Genomic DNA, 26,831 nt, shown 5'->3' with positions numbered 1-26,831 from the left:
TTATAACTGTTTGGCAATCACAATAGCGGCTGCTTTGCCAGGCCCCATTCTTGTGCTCTGTAGGACCTCATGATGATGGTGATGACTAGTTCCTGAGGATTGGAGGGTGGCTAATGTAACCCCACTTTTTAAAAAAGGAGGGAGAGAGAAACCGGGGAATTATAGACCGGTTAGCCTAACGTCGGTGATGGGGAAACTGCTGGAGTCAGTTATCAAAGATGTGATAACAGCACATTTGGAAAGCGGTGAAATCATCGGACAAAGTCAACATGAATTTGTGAAAGGAAAATCATGTCTGACGAATCTCATAGAATTTTTTGAGGATGTAACTAGTAGAGTGGATAGGGGAGAACCAGTGGATGTGGTACATTTGGATTTTCAAAAGGCTTTTGACGAGGTCCCACACAGGAGATTAGTGTGCAAACTTAAAGCACACGGTATTGGGGGTAAGGTATTGATGTGGATAGAGAATTGGTTGGCAGACAGGAAGCAAAGAGTGGGAATAAACTGGACCTTTTCAGAATGGCAGGCAGTGACGAGTGGAGTACCGCAAGGCTCAGTGTTGGGACCCCAGTTGTTTACAATATATATTAATGACTTAGACGAGGGAATTAAATGCAGCATCTCCAAGTTTGCGGATGACACGAAGCTGGGCGGCAGTGTTAGCTGTGAGGAGGATGCTAAGAGGATGCAGGGTGACTTGGATAGGTTAGATGAGTGGGCAAATTCATGGCAGGTGCAATTTAATGTGGATAAATGTGAGGTTATCCACTTTGGTGGCAAAAATAGGAAAACAGATTATTATCTGAATGGTGGCCGATTAGGAAAAGGGGAGGTGCAACGAGACCTGGATGTCATTGTACACCAGTCATTGAAAGTGGGCATGCAGGTACAGCAGATGGTGAAAAAGGCGAATGGTATGCTGGCATTCATAGCAAGAGGATTCGAGTACAGGAGTAGGGAGGTACTACTGCAGTTGTACAAGGCCTTGGTGAGACCACACCTGGAGTATTATGTGCAGTTTTGGTCCCCTAATCTGAGGAAAGACATTCTTGCCATAGAGGGAGTACAAAGAAGGTTCACCAGATTGATTCCTGGGATGGCAGGACTTTCATATGATGAAAGACTGGATCGACTAGGCTTATACTCGCTGGAATTTAGAAGATTGAGGGGGGATCTTATTGAAACATATAAAATTCTAAAGGGATTGGACAGGCTAGATGCAGGAAGATTGTTCCCAATGTTGGGGAAGTCCAGAACGAGGGGTCACAGTTTGAGGATAAAGGGGAAGCCTTTTAGGACCGAGATGAGGAAAAACTTCTTCACACAGAATGGTGAATCTGTGGAATTCTCTGCCACAGGAAACAGTTGAGGCCAGTTCATTGACTATATTTAAGAGGGAGTTAGATATGGTCCTTGTGGCTAAAGGGATTAGGGGGTATGGAGAGAAGGCAGGTACAGGGTTCTGAGTTGGATGATCAGCCATGATCACACTGAATGGCAGTGCAGGCTCAAAGGGCCGAATGCCTACTCCTGCACCTATTTTCTATGTTTCTATGACGTTGACTCAGGCCTGAGAGGCCAGCATCGGGCATTTTCGTGCCTTACAAGGCGCAAGTCAGAAGGCTGTGTGGGGCACCACTCCTCGCATAGACATTCCGCAGTATTACTTTATGAGGCCGTGTTGCGGGGTCGACGTCAACCTGGCACGGATGGAAAGCGCGCTCGGGGGCGGTCTCTCACTGGATCGAACTCGGGAACCTCCATTCTCAAGCCCGGCACTGATCTCACTGCGCGACCAGCCGACTTGTTTGTTACCAGCATTCCTTTCCAACTCACTACGGCCCTGATTCCTGCCTGCACATTGTTCACTAAAATGTATTATACTAAAATACAACTGTAACAGAGAGCGCTCGGTGTACACACTCTAACTCACACATTTTGACACACGCACTTCTACTGTCACTGCGCTGACTGTACACGCTTCAATGCCCGGTATATTCTCAAAATGGATCTTAAACCGAACTGATGTGCTCAGGTTGGCTTTAAGGTGCCTTTCCCAGCATACGCGGTGAAAATTCCATTTCTTTCGTAATGGGGATATGTAAATGTGTACTTGCTTGTATTCTGTATTTAGATACTTCTGTTTTATAATGTGATTGTAACTACATTGTGGGATGCATCATATTCTGATTTGTGTGTAGTCTTAAGTTAACTTTGTGGGTAATTAAAGATGACATGTTCTGTTGCCAAAAAAAAAAGCAGGGCTCATTGTTCTCAGTACAACAGATTGTACAAAACTACCAGGAGTTCACACTGGACAAAATATGGAGCTATTATTGTGGTTGGGTTTTGTTCTCCGATCTTGGCAACTTACTTGCAAACGATTCATCACCATACGAGGAGATATCATATAAGTGCGCTGTTGATTGTGGTGCCTCCGCTGAATGCTTGGCCTTTATATACTTTTCAATCAGCTGATGTGACCTCATTTTGGAAACTCAGTTATGATGTGGGGAGGAAATCTCGTCGCTGATTGGCTGTGTGACGAGCTTCGTGCATTGTGGTCTGGAATTTTGCCTGCATTGGTTCATAAGTAAGACGGGGGAGGTCTATGTGTTTGTTTACAGAATTGTTTGTGAAAAGCACGCTTCTAACAATTCTCTTGCATACCATGTGTTCGCTTTCTCCATGACTTTCACTGATGGCCAGATGTCCCTCTTGATCTTCATGGGTAGAGATGAGGCAGAGTTGGTCACACTGCTTTACAGCCGGTTGATGTTCATGGATCCCTGTGGAATTTTCTCCCATTTTGGCTGACGTAATATTTGCTGAGGTCCCTGCATTGGATTTTGTAAACCACATTGGTCTTGTCTAATAGCTTGGTTTGTTCTTTTGGTCTGCAAAGTACTCTCCTCAAGCTGTTGGCTTGTGTGCAGTTGAATTTCTGTTTTTGGAGCAGTCAGGCCAGCATTTCTCAGGTATTGTGTATGTATGGAAGGACAGCTGTTTGCCCGCTTCTTGTTTGGTGCATTGTCAACCTAGTAGGCATCTTCATATGAAGTTGCGCAGGTATTTGTTTCGTGAAAATACTTTAAAAAGATGTTTCTCCTCTTAATCCTTAAAGTTCTGCCATGCCTCGGCGTATCTCCGATCTTCAGAACAAAGTTTAGATACAGCTTGTCTTGTGCATTTGATTGTTCGCTGTGTCGCACGAAAGGGTTACCCGCGGAACTTCATACGATGTCGACAAAGCTCCAACCAAGAAGCAGTCAAACAGTTTCTCATTCCGTACATTCGAAATATCTCAGAAATGACAGCTCTGACTGCTCCAAGACCGAATTTCAGTAACATATAAGGCAATAGCAATGTTGAGAGTATTTTGCAGACCAAAAGAATAAACCAAGCTGTTAGATAAGACCAATGTGGTCTACAAATCCAGTGTGGGGACCTCAACAAATATTACATTGGCCAAACTGGAAGAAAACTATCCACAAGGATCCATGGACATCAACTGGCTGTAAACATTGAGAGTGGCACAAATTTGACTGGGCATTGGTAAAAGTCATGCTGCAAGCAAACATGCGGCATGCGAGAGAATTCCTGGAAGGGTAGTTTTCCGCAGACAATTCTGTAATCAAAAACATAGACCTCAATGCTATTTATGAGCCAATGTGGGCAAAATTCCAGACCACAACACAGAGTTTGTCATGCAACCAATGACGAGGTTTCGTCATCACATTGCAATTGAGTTTCTGAAATGACGACCAATCAGCTGATTGCAAATTATATAAAGGCCATGCATTTGGAGGACGCACCACAATTAACAGAGCATTGATGATGTCTCCTCGCTTGGTGACAAAATGTTTGCAAGAAAATTGCCAGGATCAGAGAACAGCTCCACCCAGCCATCAGCCACTGAAGCTACACATCTTCTGAATTATTTACAGCTATAATTGTATTTTCTAGTAGAAAACGTTTTGTAGATATTGGCAGTTTTCTTTTCACTGTTTTCGCTAATTTTTGTAAGTTTGATTTTTGACGCACCTAACAAACACCCTTACACTCAGGTGCTCAGTGACTGCAGCCATGTTTTTTGCCTTTGATAACTTGCATATCAGCAACACTTTTTTAAAAATGTATTATAAGTGTGCTGGTGTATTAATTGCAATAAAATGCCATAATCTAGAAAATCTGCTAATCTGGCACCAACAAGGACCCAAGGATGCCTGATTATCAGATTTTTATTGGCATTGATTTCTACCAGCTTAAGCAGATGGTAGTGTTACTTCCAAAGTGGCAAAAACAGATTTTCTTCCTGAGACTGATGTAAAGATGTAAACATTATAAACAGTTGAAGTAGATGACCAGGTTGAAAGAAACTTTTCCACCTGCCTAAGTGGCTTTCAGTTTCGCCTTACTATTTGCTAATCAGATTTTTAAACACCAGCATCCATTTGAGGTTATTGAATGGATCTTATTTGGTGCCACCATGTCAGAGCACCCTACAGTGCCTATGGTTGATGAACCACATCGCTATCATCTGTTTACATTAATTCTAAAAACTTGGTCCAAATGTCTATGTATACATTCACTCTGTCGCTTTTGTAGCATGTACTGTCTGCAAGTGCACTGCAGTTACTAGCCTGGGTACTCTGGCAGCACCTCTCCCAGTTGCAATCCTTCCATAAGGGCAATGGGTACACAAGCACCTCCGCTTCTCGCAAGTCCACGCCATCCTGATATGGAAATACCATCACAAGATCAAAATCCTATAACTGCGGTGATTCAAGAAAGTTATTGACCATCGTGACCTTGAGAGCTGTTAGCTTATTGCAGGAGTTCCCAAACTGGGGTCCACGGACCCCTTAATGGTGTTGGTCCATGACATAAAAATGATTGGAAACCTCTAGCTTGTGGGCAATAAATACCGACCTTCACATCAATATCCACTACCTGTAAATTAATATTTTTTATGAAGTTATCTTTGGTTCTCTTGGAGCCAGGATGGAGAATGAACGCACTCCTCTGCCATCTCTGTTCTAATGCACACCTTATAAGATTTTTGTGAGGCCAAGTTGAGGTGATGGATGTGATGAGTTCAGTTGCTGTTGAATAACTTTTGAACAATAAATCAAATACTATTTATTGAGATGGTGAAGCACCTCTACCCAAATTTAGAACTGCTGTTTACAAAAGCCTTGTTTTAAGCCATTTAAAGGCATGTAGTTTCCACTGAGATGTGACCTGCTTTGTTAATAATTTGTTTATTAAATCAGGTATTTTCTAACTCTGCCTTGGTCCTGATGTACTGTAGGTGGATTAGTTTCCTTCAGTGGGAGCCTCCACGAAATAATGTGCTCTTGCTTCCCTTTAGTTGAAATCCTGGACAGCCGCCAGAAGAGAGCTGAAGCATTAAAGAGACTGACTGACAATGCAGTCCGCATGTCAGAGGAGCAACTAGTGGAACTCAGAGCCGATATTAAGGTAAAATTATTGTATTTTAGTCAAGCATCATGATAAAGCTTCACAAATACGCAACATTTTTCAAGCTTTGTATATTATTTTATTGCCTTTATGCCAATAACTATCTTTAATCATTACACTCCAATTTGAAATCCATATAGTCAACCTTTCATGGATACAGAATATGGACTAGCCAAGTAATTGCCCTTTTATTATTTGAACTTAGCTGTGAAGCAGTTTCTGTTTAGACCTAGTTTTTCTCTGGTTTTCCTGTATTCTCATAATAACCCATTGAAAAATGTGGAACTGTTGCGCTGAATAAAACTGACAATCCTCAAGCCTCCTTTGCACTCCTTGTACTCCTCTTGTATTCTATTCTGAGCATTTACTCCTCAGTGACTTGAGTCATTTCTACCCTATCTTCATGATGGACCACAGGCCAATTTAAGTTCTGTTTGATTGAATATTTATCAATTTCATGTATGTAAAACGTAATTTTACCAATTCCGCCCTTATTGAGGATTAATTAACCTGATCTTTTGGTTTTTCATATTTTAACTATCGGCTGGATTTCATATCGTCCTTGTGAATCCAAATCTTGTTATTCCATCATCTAATCTTGCACAATATTCTGTAGTTAAATAGAAAGTATTAGGCACCTTGCTAAATTTTGTTTACTGTTAGCCATGGGGGTGGTGGATGGATTATGATGCTGTCTCAAGACAACATGGCTATTATTTGTCACATACAAAAACAATTCTATAAATAGCTTCCCACAATCAAAGTCATAAATATAGCTTTCTTTACTATATTATAAGACTATAAGATATAGGAGCAGAATTGGACCATTTGGCCCATCGAGTCAGCTCACTTCATCATGGCTCATCCAATTTTCTTCTCGGCCCCAATCTCCTGCCTTTTCCCTGTATCTCTTCATGCCCTGACCAATCAAGAATCTATGAATCTCTGCCTTAAATACACATAAAGACTTGGCCTCTACAGTTGCCTGTGGCAAAGAATTACACAGATTCACCACTCTCTGGCTAAAGAAATTCCTTCTCATCTCCATCCCGAAAGGATACCCCCTCTATTCTGAGGCTATGTCTTCTGGTCTTGGACGCTCTCACCATAGGAAACATCCTTTCCACGTCCACTCTATCAAGGCCTTTCAACATTCGATAGGTTTATTATAATATTCTAAAGAGATTGCTCTTAAACACTACTTGCTTAGCATGTGCTAGCTTATTTGCAATAAGCTCCTAGACAGTTGAAAACATCCAAAATTTAGACAGTGCACAAAAGCATTCTCTGTGGCTTTGTGTTTTTTCTTCTTCTTCTGCTGTGCTTGGTGCTTTGTGGTAATGTTGTTGGAGTCCTTACCTGATGGAAGAAATGCAACTGGAAAGCAATTATCATCCAATAATTGTCTTATAAAATGTCTTATAAAAGGCACGCGGCTCCTAGTCTAAGTGGCATCATTTTTGAACATCAAAATCAATCTGAACTATAGACTTATCCCTGCTTGCACTTTCATCTTCAACTGAAGTTTGTGGGTTCTAATCTCTTTCTAGGACATGAGTGTATTAATCTGGTCTAGATGGACATTTCAATACAGGATTTAGGAGTGCTGTGCTGGCTGAGGCAGTATCCTTCAAAAAGTACTTAACTGCCTGTTAAGATGAATGTTAAATAACACCTTGTTTGAAGGTAGCCACTATTCTGCCCTAAGTTTCTTCCAGGATCAATTCCTCCAAGAGCAAGTTAACCGCTCATTCCGTTGCTGTTTGGAGAAACTTTGCTGTGCGCAAAATCGCTGCTGCATTTGCTTTTCTCAGCAAAAATGACTGCACATTAAAAATGTATGTTGACTACTTTGGGATGGTGTGAAGGACTTGGTAAGGCACACTTTAAGTAGAAGTTAAAACAAATTTCATCGAGGTATCAAAGTTGTAAACGAAAACTGCAGTTTTCACTGTAATAAATGGTCCTCATTAAGGTATAGGATGACCATGCTGAGGAAATTAGATTTTCTTAAAAATAGGGGATAAAGTATAGGTATAGGCCATTTGGTCTAACCAGTCCACATCCACGTCCATCTCTCATGCTTCTGAGTTTGCAGCAAAATCATCTCTTGTCCATCCTCTGCTTGTGTCTTAAATGTATCCTGGTTCCTCAATTACTTCCTGTGGTAGCATTCTTTTCACACTCTGAATAAATGACCTATTTGATTTCTTTGAAATTCTCACTTTTATGGCTCTCGGCTTTGTTCTTGGTAGCAACAAAACAGACTAATTTTTAAAACTTACTGGATCACCTCACCACATTCTTTTGTGAGTAAAGAGACCTAATTTATTCTTGTAATGATGGATGTAATTGCACCTAGATGGTATGATCTTTGCAAATCCATTTTCCACCCGCTGGTGACCAGAATTGTACATAGTACTTCAAGTGTCATCTAACCAATGTTCAATTTTTAAAAAATTAACTATCTCTCTACTTTTCAATCCTATCTTTTGAGAAATAAGTGCTTCTGTGTGGTTTGATTGTTTTAGTAACCTTGCTACGTTTAATGATTTGTGTATTTATCATCTATTATCACTTGTTCCTTTACCCATTTAGATTCTCATTTTCAGGTAATATTTAACCATATTCCACCTATCAATATGTGTTGTTGCAAACTTAACTGCTAAAATACACTTGCTAACTATATGCCCAATCTCGTCTATTAATGTCATAATTTAGACCAAAAGACCGTGAGGCATGAGAGTGGAATTAGGCCATTCTGCTCATTGAGTCTGCTCCACCACTCCACCATGCCTGATTTATTATCCCTGTCAACCCCATTCTCCTGCCTTTTCCCCATGACCTTTGGCATCCTTACTAATTAAGTGCCTATCAGCCTCCACTTTAAATATACCCAATGACTTGGCTTCCACAGCCATCTGTGGCAATGAATTCCACGGATTCACCACCCTCTGGCTAAAGAAATTCCTTCTCATCTCTGTTCTAAAGGGAAATCCTTCTATTCTGAGGCTGTGCCCTCTGGTCCTAGACTCCCCCCTCTGTAGGAAACATCCTCTCCATGTCTACTTGATTTAGGCCTTTCAATATTCAGTAGATTTCAATGAGATTCCCCCCCAACCCCCAAAAAAAACTCCAGTAAGTACAGGCCCAGAGCCACCAGACACTCCTGGGATCATACTCGTGAACCTCTTCTGGACCCTCTCCAATGTCAGCACATTCTTTCTTGGATAAAGGGCCCAAAGCTACTCTCAATAGTCCCAAGTGAGGTTCTCAACAGTGCCTTTTCAAGCCTCAGCACTATGTCCTTGCTTTTATATTCTAGTTCTCTCAATGAATTCTAATATTGCATTTGCCTTACCACTTATTCAACTTGCAAGCTAACCTTTAGGAATCCTGCATGAGGACTCAAGTCCCTCTGCACTTCTGATTTTTGAATTTGCATCCTGTTTAGAAAATAATGTGTACCTTTATTTCTTCTACCAAAGTGCATGACCTTACTGTATTCCATCTGCCACTTTGCCTGTTCTCCGAATCTAAGTCTTTATGCAGACTTCGTACTCCTCCATCTTTGTATCATGCACAAACTTGGCCACAAAGTTATCACATCTGTCATCCAAATCATTTACATATAACATAAAAAGAATCGGTCCCAATACTGACCCCTGCAGAATGCCACTAGTCACCAGCAGCCAATCAGAAAAGGCAGCCTTTATCCCCACTTTTTGCCTCCTGCCAGTCAGCCAATGCTCTATCCATGCAAGTATCTTTCCTTTCATATTATGGGTTCATATTTTGTTCAGCAGGCTCATATGCGGTACCTTCTCAGAGGCCTTCAAAAATCCAAGTAAACAGTATCCACCGACTCCTTTGTCTATCCTGCCTATTATTTCTTCAATGAATTCCAACAGATGTGTCAAGCAAAATTTTCCCTTAAGGAAACCGTGCTGACTACAGCTTATTTTACTGTGTGTCCAAGTACCCTGAGGCCTTATCCTTAACAATTGACTCCAACATCTTCCTAACCACAGAGGTTAGGCTAATTTCCTCCTGCCTCCCTCTTTCTTGAAAAGTGGATTGACATTTGCAATTTGGAACCATGCCAGAATCTATTGATTCTTCAAAAATCATTGCTAATTCCGCCATAATCTCATCAGCTAACTCTTTCGGAACCCTGGAGTCCATCTGGTCCAGGTGACTTCAGACCTTTCAGCTTCCCAAGCACTTTCAACAACTACCCCCCAGCGTTCTCAAATTTCTGGCTGGTGTCTTCCGCAAGACTGACACAAAGTGCTCATTAAGTTTGTCCCCCATTACTACCTCTCCAGTGTCATTTTCCAGCCGTCTGATATCTACTCTCTCCTCTCTTTTACTCTTTGTATATCTGGGGGGGGGGGGGGACTTCTGGTATCCTCTTTTATATTATTGGCTAGATTTTTTTTTCTCCTTATGGCTTTTGTATTTGCCTTCTGTTGTTTTTTAAAAGCTTCCCAATCCTCTAGCTTCCCACTAATATTTGCTATATTATATGCTCTCTTTTGCTTTGACTTCCCTTGTCAGCCACCTGCATATTGAAATTCCCCATGACTATTGTAACATTGCCCCTTTTACGTGTCTTTTCTATCTCCAGTTGTAATTTGTAGACCACATCCTGGCAACAGTTCGGAGGCCTGTATATAACTCACATCTGGAACTTTTTAACCTTTGCAGTTCCTTAACTCTACCCACAAGGATTTTACATCTTCTGATCCTGTGTCACCTCTTTCAAAGGATTTGATTTCATTTTTTTTTTACCAACAGAGCCACGCAACCTTCTTTGTCTACCACCTGTCCTTTCGATACATTTTGTATCCTTGGATGTTAAACTCCCAACTATCTTCTTTCAGCCACAAGTCAGTGATGCCCCGCACGATCAACGAAAACAATTAACTTTAAAAACCTCCTGCGCGCAACCAGTTCCTTGACTCAATACATTTCCACCAGTCCCGCCTGGAATTAGAGAGACGCTTGGGTCCTAGCGCCTGCCTTTTAAAGCACAGGGGCCAGCAGATAATCAGCCGGTTCCAAACGCCGAAGTATTTCGTTGTTGTAAAATCTTCCACGAAACAAGTATCCAAATCAGTTCACGAAATATGTTAAAATGTTAATAGAGAGGAATGGGAGGGACGAGAAACTGACTGCAAAACAGCAGCTTCCTCCTCCCTCCAACAAAGTAGAACAGGTCAGTCTTCCCAACACGCACGAGTCTTGACAAGCCTATTAGGTTGACAGTAGCACTCCAACAGCTATCTTGAGAGACAATTATCAGAATTAAAAAGGTAAAAGTCAATAAATTCATAAACATCAAATTATGCCCTGAAACAACGTGCGCGTCTCAGTAGAGTTTGCCATGGTCAAAAACACTTGGTTAACTTGGGAGCATAGAAACCGTATGTCATTCAGCCCGTCAACTATTGCAATTAGATTATGGATCTACAGTTCAACTGCCTTTAGCAGTTTAGCTCCGCCTCCTGTCCCGCTATCACAAAAGCAGCCTTGACCTATAAAGTTTACCATTTTGGGCAGGGCCAGAAAGAAATGTCCAAATTTCCACAAATCTTTAAACACGAGATTCTGTAGATGCTGGAAATCTTGAGAAACGCACACAAAAAAGACTGGAGGTACTCAGCAGATCAGGCAGAACCCATCGCGAGGAATAAACATTCAACGTTTCAGACCAAGAGGACAGAAGCCAGAATAACGTGATAGTGGGGGGGGGGGGGGGAGAAAGGGAGATGGGGGGAGAGGAGATCCATCCACACCTGATAAAGATGCTGAGTGAAGTCCTTTGACCATCTGCTCTGGCCAGATATTTGTGGCATTGAGGCAAGCCCTAAAGTCAATACTGAGGAAAGTGCTTCCCAGTCCACTCCCTGAGCACATGCCACATCCTACCAATGACACCAAGTAAAACTTTCACTCAATGTCTCAGGGCCCCCACGACCCAGGCCATGCTCTCTTCTCACTGCTGACATCAGGAAGAAGGTCCAGGAGCCTCAGGACTCTCACCACCAGGTTCAGGATCAGTAATTACCCCTCAACCATTAGGCTCTTGAACCAGAGGGAATAACTTCACTCACCCAATCACTGAACTGTTCCCATAACCTATGGACTCACTTTCAAGGACTCTTCTTCTCATGTTCTTGATGTTTATTGTTTATTTGTTTATTTTCCTCTTTTGTATTTTACAGTTTGTTGTCTTTTGAACATTGGTTGTCTGTCCTGTTGGGTGCAGTCTTTCATTGTATTGTTTCTTTTTTGGATTTATTGTGTACGTTCACAAGAAAATGAATCTGAGTTGTATATGGTGGTATATATTACTTTGAACATTCCTTTCCCTGGTCAAGTCTCTCGTCCCTAATTGGGTTAAACAATGAGGAACCATTCAGTTTCCCTAATCCTGCTAGCCTCGCCCTTCACACTGATGGGGACATGCTGGCCCTAAGCTCTCTGTATCTTGTTTTTAAAAGCATCCCATTTGCCAGCTGTTCCTTTATCTGTAAATACTCTCCCAATCAACTTTTGCAAATTCCTGTCTAATACCATCAAAATTAGCCTTGTCGCAATTAAAGATTTTAACTTGAGGACCAGTCCTATTTTTTTCCATGATTATTTAAAGACTAATAGAATTATGGTCACTGATCCCAAAGTGCTCCCCCACCATTGCTTCAGCCACTTACCAGACTCATCCCCCAGGAGGTGGTTATGTTGCCCCTTCTCTAGTAGGGCCTTCTACATATTGCTTGTAAAAACTTTTCCTGGACACATCTAACAAATTCTGCCCATCCAATCCTCAGCGCTATGGCAGTCTCAGTCAATATTAAGGGAAGTTTAAAATCATCAACTCTTATTCCCACAGCTATCTGCAATCTCCTTACATATTTGCACCTCCAATTCCCACTGACTATTGAGGGAGCTTGTAGAACAATTTCATCACGGTGATCATCCCCTTTTTATTTTCAATTTCTACCCATATAGCCTCACTAGATAATTCCCCAGGAATATTCTCTCTAAGATCATGATGTTTTCCCTAATCATAAATGCAGTTCTCCCTCTTTACGTCCACCTCTCTTGTGTCTGTAGCTTCTGTACCCGGGGACAGTGAACTGCCAGTCCTGCTCATCCCTCATGTTTCTGTAATATCTGTAGAACCTCAGTCCCATTTGCCTGTCCATACTGAGTTCACCTGCTTTACTTGTCAGCCTTCTTGCATTAAAGTAAATCAAGTTTAACCTATCAGACTTCCTCTCCCTATCCTGCATACTGGCTACTTTAACTTTTAGATTTGACTCTACTTTCTCATCTGCCACAGTGCTGTTTCCTCCCACCCCCATGCCAGACAAGTATAAATCATCCCAAGCAGTAATAGCAAATCTCTGTGCTGGAATTTTGCTCCACCTTCCATTCAGGTGCCTTTTGTACAGGTCATCTTTGCTCTAGAAGAGATCTCAAAGGTCCAAAAGCCTGAATCCCTCACTCTTAAACCAGCTCCTCAGCCACGCATTTATCTGCCCTATCCTCCTATTCCTGTCCCATCTTCTTATTCCTGCTCTATCCTCTTCTTCTTCCTACCCTCACTACTGTGTAGGACTGGCAGTAATCCAGAGATTACTGTCTTTGAGGTCCTGCTTTTTATCCTCTACCTAACTACCAATAGTCACTCTGCAGGATCTCATCACTTTTTTTTCCCGTGTTGTTGGTACCCTTGTACAATGACTTCCTGGGTGCTCAGTCTCCCCCTTGAAAATGTTCTGCAACTGCTCAGAAACATCCCTATTCCTAGCACCTGGGAAGCAACTCACCATCCTGGAGTCTTGGTCACTGCCACATAGTTTCCTGTCCCCTATCAAGTCTCCTATTGCTACAGCTCTTTGTCTCAACCTTCCCTGCTGTGCATCAGAACCAGTTACTGTACCACAGGCCTGCCGAACCACTTCCCCACCACCTCCCAATGGTATCTAAAACAAGATGCTTGTTAGTGAGGGGAATGGTCATGGGGGAGTCCTGCTGCCCCTGTCCCACCCTTAAACTTTCTTGGTGTCACCAACTACCTGCTGTCTGCACCTTTCAGAAGCATTAAACAAAAGGTGTTTGTACTGTATATGGTATAAATGTGGGCACTTAATTGAATAGGGCTAGGATGTGATAAACACTGAATTTGTCTTTGATTTACCTTTTTTGTTTACTTAGTATTCTGAAATGGAATTGACAGCTGCATGAAACAGTGGTGGCTCATTTTTTAAATATTTGTCAAGAAATGTACACTAGTCTATTAATTCAAATTGCTAATAGCACAAGTCAGAATTATTATGTAATTTTAAAAAGCTAAGCTGCCATATGCCTGGACTTTGTCTGCAAGAGTGTTTTTAAATGTATTATTCTAGCACTTCGTTAGTGAACGAAAATACGATGAAGACCTGGGCCGCTGTGCACAGTTCACCTGTGATGTGGAAGAACTGAAAGCGAGTATCCAAGCCTTTGGACAAGGTAAGCTGAGGCTTGGTCGTATGACATCTAGTTATTTAAATAATATTTGATATTTAAATTTATCTTGCAGGTGGGACATCGAGCATTTCTAATCTGTATAGTTCATTCTGAAGCCACTGGAATAAATAACTAGAACTGATTACAAGCATCAGATTTCTGTTGTTTCTGAGTTGGGCCAACTTTGTAGGCTGTTTTTTTTTTTTACTGAGGATGAATTGCTGACTCTTCAGTTTATGATGCCAAAGTTCTCCAATTTTAGAGCTCATCGAGGATACTAATGGTCTTGTATAACTGTGATTCTCATTCTGTCTTCAATCTTTGTGGTTGACCATGCCATCTTCTCCTTCTCGACTGGTTTCTTTGGGTGAGGCATTTGGCTGGTTACATTCTTACCTGCTGTACCCAGAGAATCGCCAGCATTGCCATAGTTCCCATGCACATTTCTTTACCTCTGGTATTCCCCAAGCTATGGTCCTCACTTCATGCATGCCACTGCATTGATTTTCCATGCATAGGGTGATAACAGTCAACTCTCCCTCAGTGCTTCTACCCTTCACTGGCCCCAAGCTATCAAACAACTTGTCCAGCATTCAGTACTAGGAGAATAGCAGTATCCTCTAACTCATTGTGAATAATTAAGTCACTTTCTTAATTTCCCTGTCACAATCTGTCTCCTCTGGCCAACTCCCTATGCCTGATACCTGAGGCTAAACAATACAGGTTGAAACTTTCCTGTCATATTTACCCATAATGAGCTTTAGACTCCATATCACTAGCTTATTCTCTAAGCTAGTGAATGAATTGTGTCCAAGTCTCAGCCTATCTACTGCTGAAGCTCTCATCCATGCTTTTGTTGCGTTTGAAGCTTCAGTATTGCAATGTATTGCTTTGTGCACAACACTAAGGCTTTGCTTCACCAAAAGCAATTTAAAATTCTCATATTATCCTATCCTCCTATAGTTTCTATCATCACCACAATTTTAATCACAAGTGGCATCAGAGCCCATAGCTTGCAAAGTCCTTGATTTTCCCTGAGTTCCTCCATCTTTCTATCTTCAAAGGTGCTTCATATGACCCATCTCTTTGACCAAGCCTCAGTTTGTGTGCTGTGTGTGTGAGAGGCTATATGCTGTACTTTTGTTGGTAAGTCTTCGCAGAGTGCAGTGAGACATGACCTTGTTAAAATCTGCAAGAGAGCCTAATATGTATAGATCTTGCAGAACAGCTAAATTGATGAGAAATATTACTTGCTGTTGGACCTTGGATGTTTCTGAAAGGTGCTGACAGCTTCAGAGGAAAAACAAAGTAACATTTCTTCAAGCATAGCATAGATAATTATATTTCTGATATGGTCATCTTGGAAGCTACTCAGTGTTTTTGCAGCCACAAATAATTCCTTCCAGAAAAGCTACAGAACCATATACAACTAGTTCATTGTAATTTCAAAAGTTACATTTGATCATGTTTGACCATCAGAAGGAACAAATAAGTAGCAGTGTGTGGTTGTCGTCCTTGACTTTTAGCGGGTTATGGCTTGTAAAGATAAAATAATCTGAAGGACAAAAGATGAAACATTCAGGGATAATAAGTGAATGTTAATTTTTGTTGCACTCCTTGCTTGTTTCAAGTGTTTAAGGGCAAGGGAAAAAAAATACATGTATTAAAAACTGAGTGCCAGTATGGGACCTGACAGTAACATGACAAATTCTGCAAATGCTGGAAATCCAAAGCAGCAACACACAAAATGCTGAAGGAACTCAGTAGGTCCTGTTGAGTTCCTCCAGCATTTTGTGTAGTACTTGACAGTGATGCCCTTCATTATTTGCTTTGCATTACCCTAAATGAATGTGTCCAAATTGAAGCTGGAAGCTAGCAAGAGTTCCCTGCAACAGATTGTATTGATCAATAAAACAAAACTTGGTGAATTTTTTAAATTAAAATTGATACCAAGGCACACTGGCAGAAAGCTTGGCCATTTGAGGTTGGAGAGGGAAAGAGATTGTGGGAAAATTGCATTTTAAGGCTTTAGCAGGAACTGGGGCATGGTAATAAAACTGGAGATGAACAAGAGGCAAGAATTGGAAGGGTGCAGAAATCTCAAGTTCTAAGACTCGAGGTAATTACAGAAATAAGAATTTGAATGAGACAATTGACAGATTTGAAAATGAGAATTTTAAGCCTGAGGCATTGTTAAAACAGGGAGCCAATGCAGATTAACAGGCATGAGAGAGTTGGTAAACAAGACTTGGTACTAATTGACAAAATAGGCCGGAAAGTTTGGGATGACTTCAAATTTATAGATAGTGGAATTTCAGCAACAAATTAGCTCAGACATCAGAATCAGGTTTAATATCACTGGCATGTTGTGAAACGTGTTGTCTTTGTGGCAGAAGTACATTGCAATACGTAGAGGAAAAAACTGAATTACCGTATGTGTATATATTTTTTTTTATTTAAAAGTAGTGAAGTAGTGTTCATGGGTTCAATGTCGATTTAGGAATTGGTTGGCAGAGGGAAAGAAGCTGTTCCTGAATCATTGAGTGTCCCTTCAGGCTTCTGTACCTCCTACCCAATGGTAACAGTGAGGAGGGGGGCATGTCTTCAGTGACAGGAGTCTTTATTGATGGATGTGCTTTTTTGTGGCATCACTCCTTGAAGATATCCTGGATACTACGGAAGCTAGTGCCCATGATGGAGCTGACTAAGTTTATAACCTCTGTAGCTTCTTTCGACCCTGTGCAGTACCCACCCATGCCAGACAGTGATGCAGTTAGTTAGAATGCTCTCCACGGTACAGCTTTAGAAATTTGCAAGTGTCTTTGGTGACATACTAAATCTCCTCAGACTCCTAATGGAATATAGCAGCTTTTATGCCACCTTTGTAGCTGCATCGATATGTTGGGCCCAGGATAGATCCTTGAGATGTTGACACTCAGGAGCTTGAAATTGCTCACTTTCTCCAGGTATGATCCCTCATGGGCAAAGACTGGCAACGTTATGGAAATTGAAATAGATGGTGTTAATGGTGGAGATACGTAATCTTTGGCTCATCCAGGGTCAGTGTGGCTCTAAGGTGGCAAATAGTCTTAAGCCTCAGGCAGTTGCCAGGGAGGTGTTCGGAATGGTTGGCAAAAAGAGTTTTCGAAGCCAAAGATCACTACTTCTAGTCACCTTGATCATTTAAGATTATCCTGGACTTCAGATAAGCAGCCTCTCGATATGAAGATGGTGAATAAGTCAGGGTTGAGGTGGTGAAATGGAGTTGTCTGTCTTCTGGCACGATATTTTGGGATGGTGTTGACAAAGGTGTGGGCAAGAAATGGAAGGTCAAGGACACTGCCTGTGGTGACACAGGGCAAGAGAAGCCACTGTGGATAAGTGTATAGATATTGAAAACAGCCAAGTGTGGTGCTAGCCAGCAGGATAAAATAATGATGGTGGAGGAGAATGTTGAGGGCATCTAAACTCATGGTTGTCAATGAGTTAAGGAAGACAAGGTGTGACAGTTACATAAGATGTCATTTGTGACTGCGCATTTTTTGTGGGAGCAGTAGAATACTGTTTGGAGGTGTTAAAACATGGAATGGGCACAAATTTGAGGCAATTCCCTGTTCAAGATACTTGAAGAGAGTGAGAATGGTATATTCAATTAATGGTTCATCTATTTTTTTTCATGGATATCAGATATCATGTCACGTGAAGTCCAAGATTTAGTTTTCAGAGTGCCAGCTTCATGGGACATGAGTTTTGAAAGATTTAAAGCTCTCTCCAATGTGCACATGCGGCAAAACCACTGCACTTCCCATAGTTTGCAGAGTGAGAATTTACTCAGTGAGAAACCTGCTCTCACAAAGAATCTATCAAAGAATCTGTTGTGCATGTTACATTTACTTTAAAAAAAAACAAACAAACCTGGTGATTGATTTCTCTCCAGTCTTCAGAATTACTAGGATTCTCCTTGCTTAATTCAGCAGCCTCAGGCTGGCAATTCCTGAAATGAATTGCTTACTCCTGGAACTGTTATGGAGTCTGGCCTTTCTTCCCTTTCTTGCTCCCTGATTCTGTATCTATGCTTTTATATTATGCTTTAGTATAATTTAGTTGAACAATATCTGCAGTGCATCTCTGCCTAAAGATAGGAAGCAATTATTTGGCATCATGCGATTTTATCTCAAGCCAGCAGCGGAAGCTACTCGATCGCACAGTGACGCACAAATTCCGCATGCGCAGAAAAGCGCAATATTCTGCAGTAAACAAATGCTGGATGCTTAAAACGATGTGTGTTCCAAGCACTGACAAGTGTTCAAAACTGAACAAATGTGTGGAAATACCTCAAAAATTTGGTCTGAGGGCAAGACTGGCAAGCAAACACTGATATTTCCATGCTGTAAATGAAACTTTACACAAAACAGCTGTAGTATGAGACAAAGAAAGTCTTAAAATACTATGGTCCTGTATCATGCAAAGTAAATTCACGGTAATATTGAAGTACCAGATCAAAAACAGGACAGGATCTGAAACAGTGACTTCAGTATTTTGCTGTAAACTTAAGATGCCTCCTAGTGAAAATTTGTACTGCATTTAATTTAGCAATAGCTGTCTAGCCAAGTAGAGTCAAAAGGACTTGGATGTGTAATATATGCTGACACTTCAGTGCAGCAGTGAGTGTTAGGAGCCACCTTTGTCTGCTCATCTGAATGAAAAGATCCAGTCATCCAATCTGAAGAGTAAACTATGTTCTGGCCAATATTTCTACCTGAAAAAAAAAACAATAAAAGCATTGACTGGCCATTAATTGCATTATTGTTTGTGGGCACCGTCCCGTGTATGAATGGCTGCCTACATATCATGCAGGTTACAGTGGTCAGTTCATTTCAAGTGCTTTGCATTATTCTGTGGCTCTGGATTTTTAAATCATACATTTTTGCTTGATCATAAACCAATCACAAGGGCACTTGATCGTGCAGTTGAGTGTGCACAGTGGGCATTTTGCAGAGCATCCTTGGTTGGCCTGAAGGGGTTATTCGGTCGAATGCTTTGGTTTTATACTATTATGTTTTCAGTCAGCAGTAAGTACCTGCAACTCAACACACTAATCTCAGCATGACCACTAGTTAACATTTATGTATCACTCACTGGCTGTTTGCCTATGGGTATAATTTCACAGCTGTACAAAAAATACAAAAAGCCAGCAAAAGACCAATTAAAATCTGTAAATCCTACTGCAGGGTAATATTCTATTTAAAAATTTTTCAGATTGGGTTTTATCATAAAAGTGGTACTTTCATAAATAAAAATGCTGAAGATTCTGAAAATCGGCATTAAGAATTAGAAGCGTAATAGGCCAAATGCTGGAACTCCCAATAAATCAGGCATCATTCATGGACAATCAAGCAATTAACACTAGGTCACTGATCTTTCATGAGATTATATGCAGAGAATGCTTGTAGAGAGCATTTGGTGACTCGAGGACTAGTTAGGTGGAAATTTTGGCAGTGGAAACATTTCCTGAAGAATGGTTCTTTACTGATTTAGAAGGAGAGGAATCGTAATATATAGAATTCTGCATATCTAGCATTCTGGATAACTTTGTTTATCACTGGCACATTTTATCAGAAGGAAAAGATTTGATTTTCAGTATGTGTACCTGGTTTCTTTTCAAGTATGCATCCAAGGACTGTCTAAATGTAGTGAGGGTTTCTGTTTCTGTCAACCCTTTCAAGCAGTAAGTTCAAGAACTCCACCAGTTTTCCCTCTAATCCTCCACCAATTACTTTACGTCTCTGCCCCCTTGTTTTGCTGCTTTTTTGTTTTGGATCCCTGCTGCAAAGGGAAACTGTTCTTCCTATTTACTATAGGTTGCTTCCCCAGAATTTTGTACACTTCAATTAATGTCCCCCTCAGCCTCCTCTGTTCGTAAGGAAACACCAGTTTGTACAGTCTTTCTTCATGCCTGTAATTTCCCAGTCTTGGAATCCCATTTGTAATCTTCTTTGCACCATCTCCGATGCAATCATGTTTTTCCTGTAGCATGGAGACCAGAACAATGAACTGCACTCAAGCTGTTATCTAACTTGGGCTGTTTATAGTATAACCATCCTACTCATTTATTCTGTGCCTCGGCTGATGAATGAAAGCGTTCTGCATGTCTTTTTAAACACCTTATCAACTTGTTCTACTCTTAAGGATCTGGGCACAAACACTCTTAAGGTCTCTTGGTTCCTCCACACCATTCAATATCCTCCCTCTCTGGGATTGGGAGGTATAGAGTTTTCCAATGGTGGATCTCAAATTTTGGATATTTGCTGTGGGTAGGTGGGAAGGAGGCAAAAGATTGGAGAGAAAAGGTGGAAGTGAATGGGCAGGAGGTAATATTTGGGCAGTTAAGGCTGGTAAATGTGAACCAATTGTTTGGATTCCAACCATATTTCAGCTCAAGGCTTTTTTAAACTAAAGATTAGTTTTTCTAATGTGTGTTCTGTTTTGTTACAGTATCTCATCCCAAGAATAATTACTCTGCCAGATCAAGATGTGGCTCTGTGTCATCTGTGTCTTTAACAAATCGGAGTGATACATCAGCTACAACTGACTGTTCAGCAGACCCTACTTTTACTAAAACGGCAAAGAACAACCAGTCTTCAGGAAATGGTGCGGGGGATGGTTCCACTGCTGCAACAAACTATGGAAACCAGATTTTCCCATCAAATCGATCGGTACATACTGCTGGTGTTCTGCCAGTCTTTGATTTCTCCATGCCCATCTCACATAGAGCCATATATAATTGTAATTGCATTGTTTTGAGTTGGTGCATTGTTATGAATCACTCAAGAACATGGTGATGGGGTTGTTAGTTCTCAATTCAGCAATTTCAAGTAGTGCAAAAGGACATCGAGCTGAAGTGAACTTAATTTCCAAAACGGCAGCGCAAATTTAAAACCACTTTCGTGGATCTACTGGTGAACTTAGAGGACTCAAGGGAAGTACCTAATCTGTCAGTCTTGGTTGGCTATAGGATAATGAAAAGGTCTCTTAAAACTTTAGAGAGATATTGAATTCCTCTGTGAACAATATTCGTTCAAATGCTTTATCAAAAAGTGAAATGAATAGACTAAAATATTAATTTACCACCACTTTCATGATTTCAAAAATTTTCATATTGCTACAATGTAATATATAATTGTTCATTTTCAGTTGCCTGTAGAATACTACAGCACAAAAACAGGCCCATCTAGTCTGTGCTGCCTACTCCAATCAACCTGTACCTGGACCATAGCCATCATACCCCTCCCAATGTTGAAATCAAACCCGCATCCACCATTTCTGCTGGCAGCTCATTCCTCACTCTCACCACCCTCTGAGCAAAGAAGTTCCCCTTAAACATTTCACCCTTCACCCATAATCCGTGACCTCTAGTTCTAGTCTCACCCAACCTCACTGGAAAAAGCCTGCTTGCATTTTACCCTATCTATACTCCTCATAATTTTGTATATTTCCATCAAATCTCCCCTTATTCTCCTACACTCCAGGGATTAAAGTCCTCCCTATTCAACCTTTTCCTATTAACTCAGGTCCTCAAGTCCCAGCAACATCCTGGTATATTTTCTCTGTACTCATTCAACCTTATTGATATCCTCCCTGTAGGTAGGTGAAATTTGACTTCATCAAGGTCTTGTACAACTTTAACATAACATCTCAACTCCTGTACTCGTACTTTGATTTATGAAGGCCAATATGCCAAAAGCTTTCTTTACGACCATATCAACCTGTGACACCACTTTCAATAAATTATGAACCTGTATTGCCGGATCCCTTTATTCCACCACACTCCTCAGTGCCCTACCATTCACTGTGTAAGACCTACCCTGGTTTGTCCTCCCAAAGTGCAACACCTCACACTTGTCTGCATTAAATTCCATCTGCCATTTTTCCAGCTGATTGAAATCCTTCTGCAAGCCATGATAGGCTTCCTCACTGTCCACTACACCCCAGTCTTGGTGTCATCCACAAATTTGCCGATCCAGTTTACCATATTATCATCCAGATGATTGATATAGATGACAAACACCAAAGGACCCAGCACCGATCCCTGCGGCACACCACTAGTCACAGGCCTCCTTAACCATGGCCTCAATATCTCTCGAAAACGAAGGTTCTCTAATCTTGTCTATTTGTCTTTTATTATGACAGGAGCGTATAAACTTTGTACTCTGGAAAATTTTACTTTTGAATCCCTCCCGCTTACCAAGCACACCTTTGCCAGAAAACAACCTGTCCCAATCCACACTTGCCAGATCCTTTCTGATACCATCAAAATTAGCCTTTCTCCAATTTATAATCTCAGCTCGAGGACCAGACCTATCCTTTTCCATAATTACCTTAAAACTAATGGCATTATAATCACTAGATGCAAAGTGTTCCCCTACACAAACTTCTGTAACCTGCCTGATTCATTCCCTAATAGGAGATCTAGTATTGCACATTCTGAAGTTGGGACTTCTACATATTGATTAAGGAAACCTTCCTGAACATAATTTACAAACTCTATCCCATCTAGTCTTTTTACAGTATGGGAGTCCCAGTCAAATGTAGAAAGTTAAAATCACCTACTATAACAACCTTATGTTTCTTGCAACAGTCTGCAATCTCTCTACAAACTTGTTCCCCTAAATCCTGCAGACTAAGGTGGTCGATAATATAACCCCATTAACGTGTTCATACTTTTCTCATTACCCAGTTCCGCCCATAAAGCCTCACTAGTCGAGTTCTCCAGTCTATCCTGATGGAGCACTGCCGTGACATTTTCCCTGACTAGTAACGCCATCCCTCCCCCTTTAATCCCTCCCACCCTATCATATTGAAAACAACAGAACCCTGGATCACTGAGCTGCTAGTCCTGCCCCTCCTGCAACCAAGTCTCACTGTAGGCTACAATGTCATAATTCCACATACCGATCTGTGCACTGAGCTCATTCATTTTTCCTGTAATACTCCTTGTATTGAAATAGACACAGCTCAAACATTAGTTCCACCGTCTTTGTATGTAGGCTTAATAATATCTTTCCCCACAACCAGTCCACTATCAGCCCTGGCACTCTGGTTGCTTCCCTCTGCAGCTCTAGTGTGTAAACTCTGTCTAACTTGCCAAATATTGGAATTAAACTGGAAAATGCACCACACATTTTATTCCAGTGAGTTATCTGTGTTTTAAAAAAAAAAAAAATCAGCTGAAATGTGAAGAACTCTGTTTAAAACTTCATGATCTACAAAACTGTTTCAGTTCAGGAATTCGATTGTTCATTTGTTCACAAATTCATCCAAACAAACCTGGATTATTTAAGATAACCAGCTGGGATAATGCTCAGATATATTAGACTGACAACATTAATGAGGCTGAGGCTATGGACTCTATAACAGCTCAGTTTTCCGCACGTCTGTTGGATTGAGACTCGAGAGAACTTTATTTTAAGCATACATTAATTTCTGATTACATCTTTGAAGCACTTAAGCCCTTGTACATGTTAAAGGTCATAAATGTAAGTTATTTTTGTGGTTAGGGCATAGCAGTTAGTTGTAGGGCACAGGGTAGTGGACTTTATTCCACATTTAGAAGTATATCTTACAGTTATACTTAGGAAGGTAGATGAGGAATATCCACCTGAGCAGTATTATACTTTAGCTGGTATACATGGAACCCAAATCAGAGTGGGGCAATGCTATAATCTTGTATTTACTGCACTGAATATGAAACATTCTGTTATCTGCCATTGTTTCCCTTCCCAATGCAAACATTTGCTGGTGTTCTTGAGATTGCAGATGACTTGCTGGAAATGCATTCCACATCTGGGTAGACAATAATATCCATGGACATATGAGTTAAATTGACTAACAGTAAACATACAAAGAGGCACCAGGAGATATTAGGAGGGATTAAAATACGAAGTGTATCGATTAATTGAAGTGTTTTGCCCTTATAGGTGCCTCATGGAAACAGGAGATCAGGTTACCGATCTAGAGAGAATGGAGTAAGTGGCCAAAGCCACAATGGAAGAAATGATAATAAGAAACGGTACCGCAATGGACCCAGGAATTACTCCAAGACTCACTACAATCCTCATCCCACACGTCAGAGCTTTAATACTGAGAAGACCCAAGCGGATTCTACTGCTCCAAATGGCACAGCTGTGGCTTCTGCCTCCAGGCAGCCCTCTTTACCTCCTGCTCCTGCCAATGCCCTCCCTCAACGTAGGCCAAGGTCAAGTGGAAATGAAGCTCCTGCGAACTCATGAAGAATTCTGATATCTACTAACAAATCACCATCCAGATTAACCCCCAAAAATGAGTTTACATTTACCTTGTGTTTGCCACCTTTTGAATTTATCTTGATCTATTTCTCTCTAGATTAAATTTTCCAAATGTTCACCAAGTTTTTGAATTGATAATGTCTTGAAGTTGTTAATCTCCTCTGGAAGAGGGAGCAGCACTTAGCTGTACCTTAGATATGTTCTTTAAGACATTGTTGCTTAATCTGTCATTGCCAAATTGGTTCGCTTTACTTCACATGCTCATGCTTTCTCATCCCCAATAAATCACTGTACCTCAAACTGTTCAGAATGAAAGTGCCTTGGACCTTGAGTATTTGTCACAGCCACTTAATTTTCCAGGCCACAATTACAAAACAAAGGACCAAAGACCTTCAAACTTTGCTGCCATAGGTCTATAGAAATCACTGATTGAAGCAGGGCATATGATTGTTTTGTCTTATTTCAGATAATGGTGATGTATTTGGATAAAACTGTTTTAGTGAACATTCTGAACTGTGTATTTTGTGTGCTGAAGACAACATGCCAGAGGATGCCAGATCAGCATCCCTTCCTATTCACATTAGTATTCACTCTGTCACTATAGACATAGATGCAAAGTGAATTCCCTTTACACTTACGTTGTAGTTGAAAGGCTGAATTCTGAGCCAGGGCCTTGCTGCTAGGTCGCAGAGGATGGCATATGACAGACGCACTATGTTACCTTTCAGGGGCAGTTCCTGCCATAATGTTAAATTTCTGTCCCACAAATTTAGTGTGGATGTAAAGGCAAAACTACTTCCCACTGTAGTTGAAACTTGTGTGAACAGAAGAATTGATAGAAAGTTTGTTGTATCTGTTGTTATTAACTTGTATTGGCCACTGTTCTGTTGCATAGTGTTTCTGTAGTTCTTCCAGAATAGAAATGCATTTGCCTCTGACAAGTTTAAATCCACTTTTGGCACTATACATCTGAAGTGATCCAGAATTTCCTCCCAAAATGTAATTTGTATGTCAGGGTAGCAGGAGTGTGTGTGATGCTGCTAAACATTTATCATGCACCCTTGAAGAATAAACTGCTGCAGGTCTGAGATGCCCTTGAACCACTAAGACCCAAGTGTGAGGGAAATCTGATCATGAGCAACATCATCTCAAATTCCAAACTCCATTACCACCAGTAAATTAAAAAAGCATAAAACAGGCAACCTTACGAATGGATGTCCTTGGAGTACTGACCTATCCAGAAGATTTTATTTTGCTTGTTTTTTTTAAAAAAAAATCCTCCTTTTATTTCTCAGAAACAGGTGATATAACAAAAGAAATGTAGCCTGATTACTTTGATTAGCTTCATATTAGTCATGAGGGGTGAATAAGACTGTCCCCGTTCTATGCCTGTAATGTAGACTAATTGAGGTTGAAATGTGAAGCACAGGAATTAATTCGTATTTTTTAAATTGAGAGCTATGTTAAAATGTATCTTTCAAATTGAGTTAGTGTCAATTCATTTCTTCAGACAAGTAATGTTGATTTCTGAATAATGGCAAGAAAAACAAGAGCCTAAGTTTTTCAAATTAAATTTGTATCAAATGGATAGAAGTCGTTCTAAAGTGTGAATTAGCTAGTTTAAGTGTAATTATTATGATTAACCTCTACATTGGTGTTAAAGCAAGGGATCATGCCACAGATTCATTGGGAGCATTTTGTTTCTAGTATTTCAGCAATGTAATGCTGTTTACCTGGGACCAGACCAATAATTGAGAGTGCAGTTGCAGCTCTGGAAATTATTTTTCTTAAACTTGATTCCAATTTACATGTTTGAATCCGAATCCTCCAATTTATGGAATGTTAGTACATAAAGGCTGCATTTCAGGCAGTGGAATTGCTGCTCCCTCTTAGTGCCAGTCTCTTCTTGACATGTGTCATGTATTTAAAATTTAATTAATGAATAAAGAAGCTGTATTCTAAACTAATCTTGTTGTGCAACTGTGCTCTTTTCGTCCCTTTCATTAGTTTTATACAATCTTTGGGGTGGGTTGGGAACAAACATGACTCAACACAGTGTTTCACTGTTATCTTTAAATATGATGTCAGATGACATTTAATGGAAGGGTGTGCTATAGAAGAATCAATGGGATAACTTAATCTTGTATTTTACATACAGCTTTCCCCCTTGCTAGATGTGGAGGACCAAAGTGACCGCAACTGCTCCCACAAGCTGGAAGATGTTGCAAGGCCTTGGGTCATGCCCAGAACACTTGACTACCTTTGACAGGGACATGGCTGAGGCAGGGCCTCTCCTCCTGTTAAGGTTTTTATCAGAAATTGTATTCAGGGATATTTGAACTTAATGTTTTCATTTTTATTTAGAATGAATGGAATATTAAAACCACAAATAATTTTTTTTTTAAACTGGATTGCCTTGCCCTGTCCTGTTATACAGCACTAAGAATCCTCATTCAGATCAATGAAAGATGGGGCCCTGGGGAATGTAATGGAACAGGGACCTAGGAGTGCATGTAC

The 26,831-nt window shown here is 40.7% G+C and overlaps 1 protein-coding gene across 2 annotated transcripts in view; it reads left to right on the top strand.

Annotated features, from left to right (window-relative positions):
* Nucleotides 1-26,270, top strand: part of LOC140191608 (spermatogenesis-associated serine-rich protein 2-like) — a 126,316-nt gene extending 100,046 nt beyond the window's left edge. For both annotated transcript variants that reach the window (XM_072249159.1, XM_072249158.1), the window contains exons 10-13: nucleotides 5,378-5,487; nucleotides 13,911-14,013; nucleotides 20,506-20,726; nucleotides 23,988-26,270. In XM_072249159.1, the coding sequence (XP_072105260.1) occupies nucleotides 5,378-5,487; nucleotides 13,911-14,013; nucleotides 20,506-20,726; nucleotides 23,988-24,299 (746 nt within the window). In that variant the 3' untranslated portion in view covers nucleotides 24,300-26,270. The remainder of the gene's footprint in view (nucleotides 1-5,377; nucleotides 5,488-13,910; nucleotides 14,014-20,505; nucleotides 20,727-23,987) is intronic.
* The last annotated feature ends 561 nt before the right edge of the window (nucleotides 26,271-26,831 follow it).

Source organism: Mobula birostris, chromosome X, assembly GCF_030028105.1.
Source record: "Mobula birostris isolate sMobBir1 chromosome X, sMobBir1.hap1, whole genome shotgun sequence".
Classification (NCBI taxonomy): Eukaryota; Metazoa; Chordata; class Chondrichthyes; order Myliobatiformes; family Myliobatidae; genus Mobula; species Mobula birostris.
The sequence above is the reverse complement of the archived record's forward strand: the minus strand, read 5'-3'. Positions and strand labels throughout refer to the sequence as shown.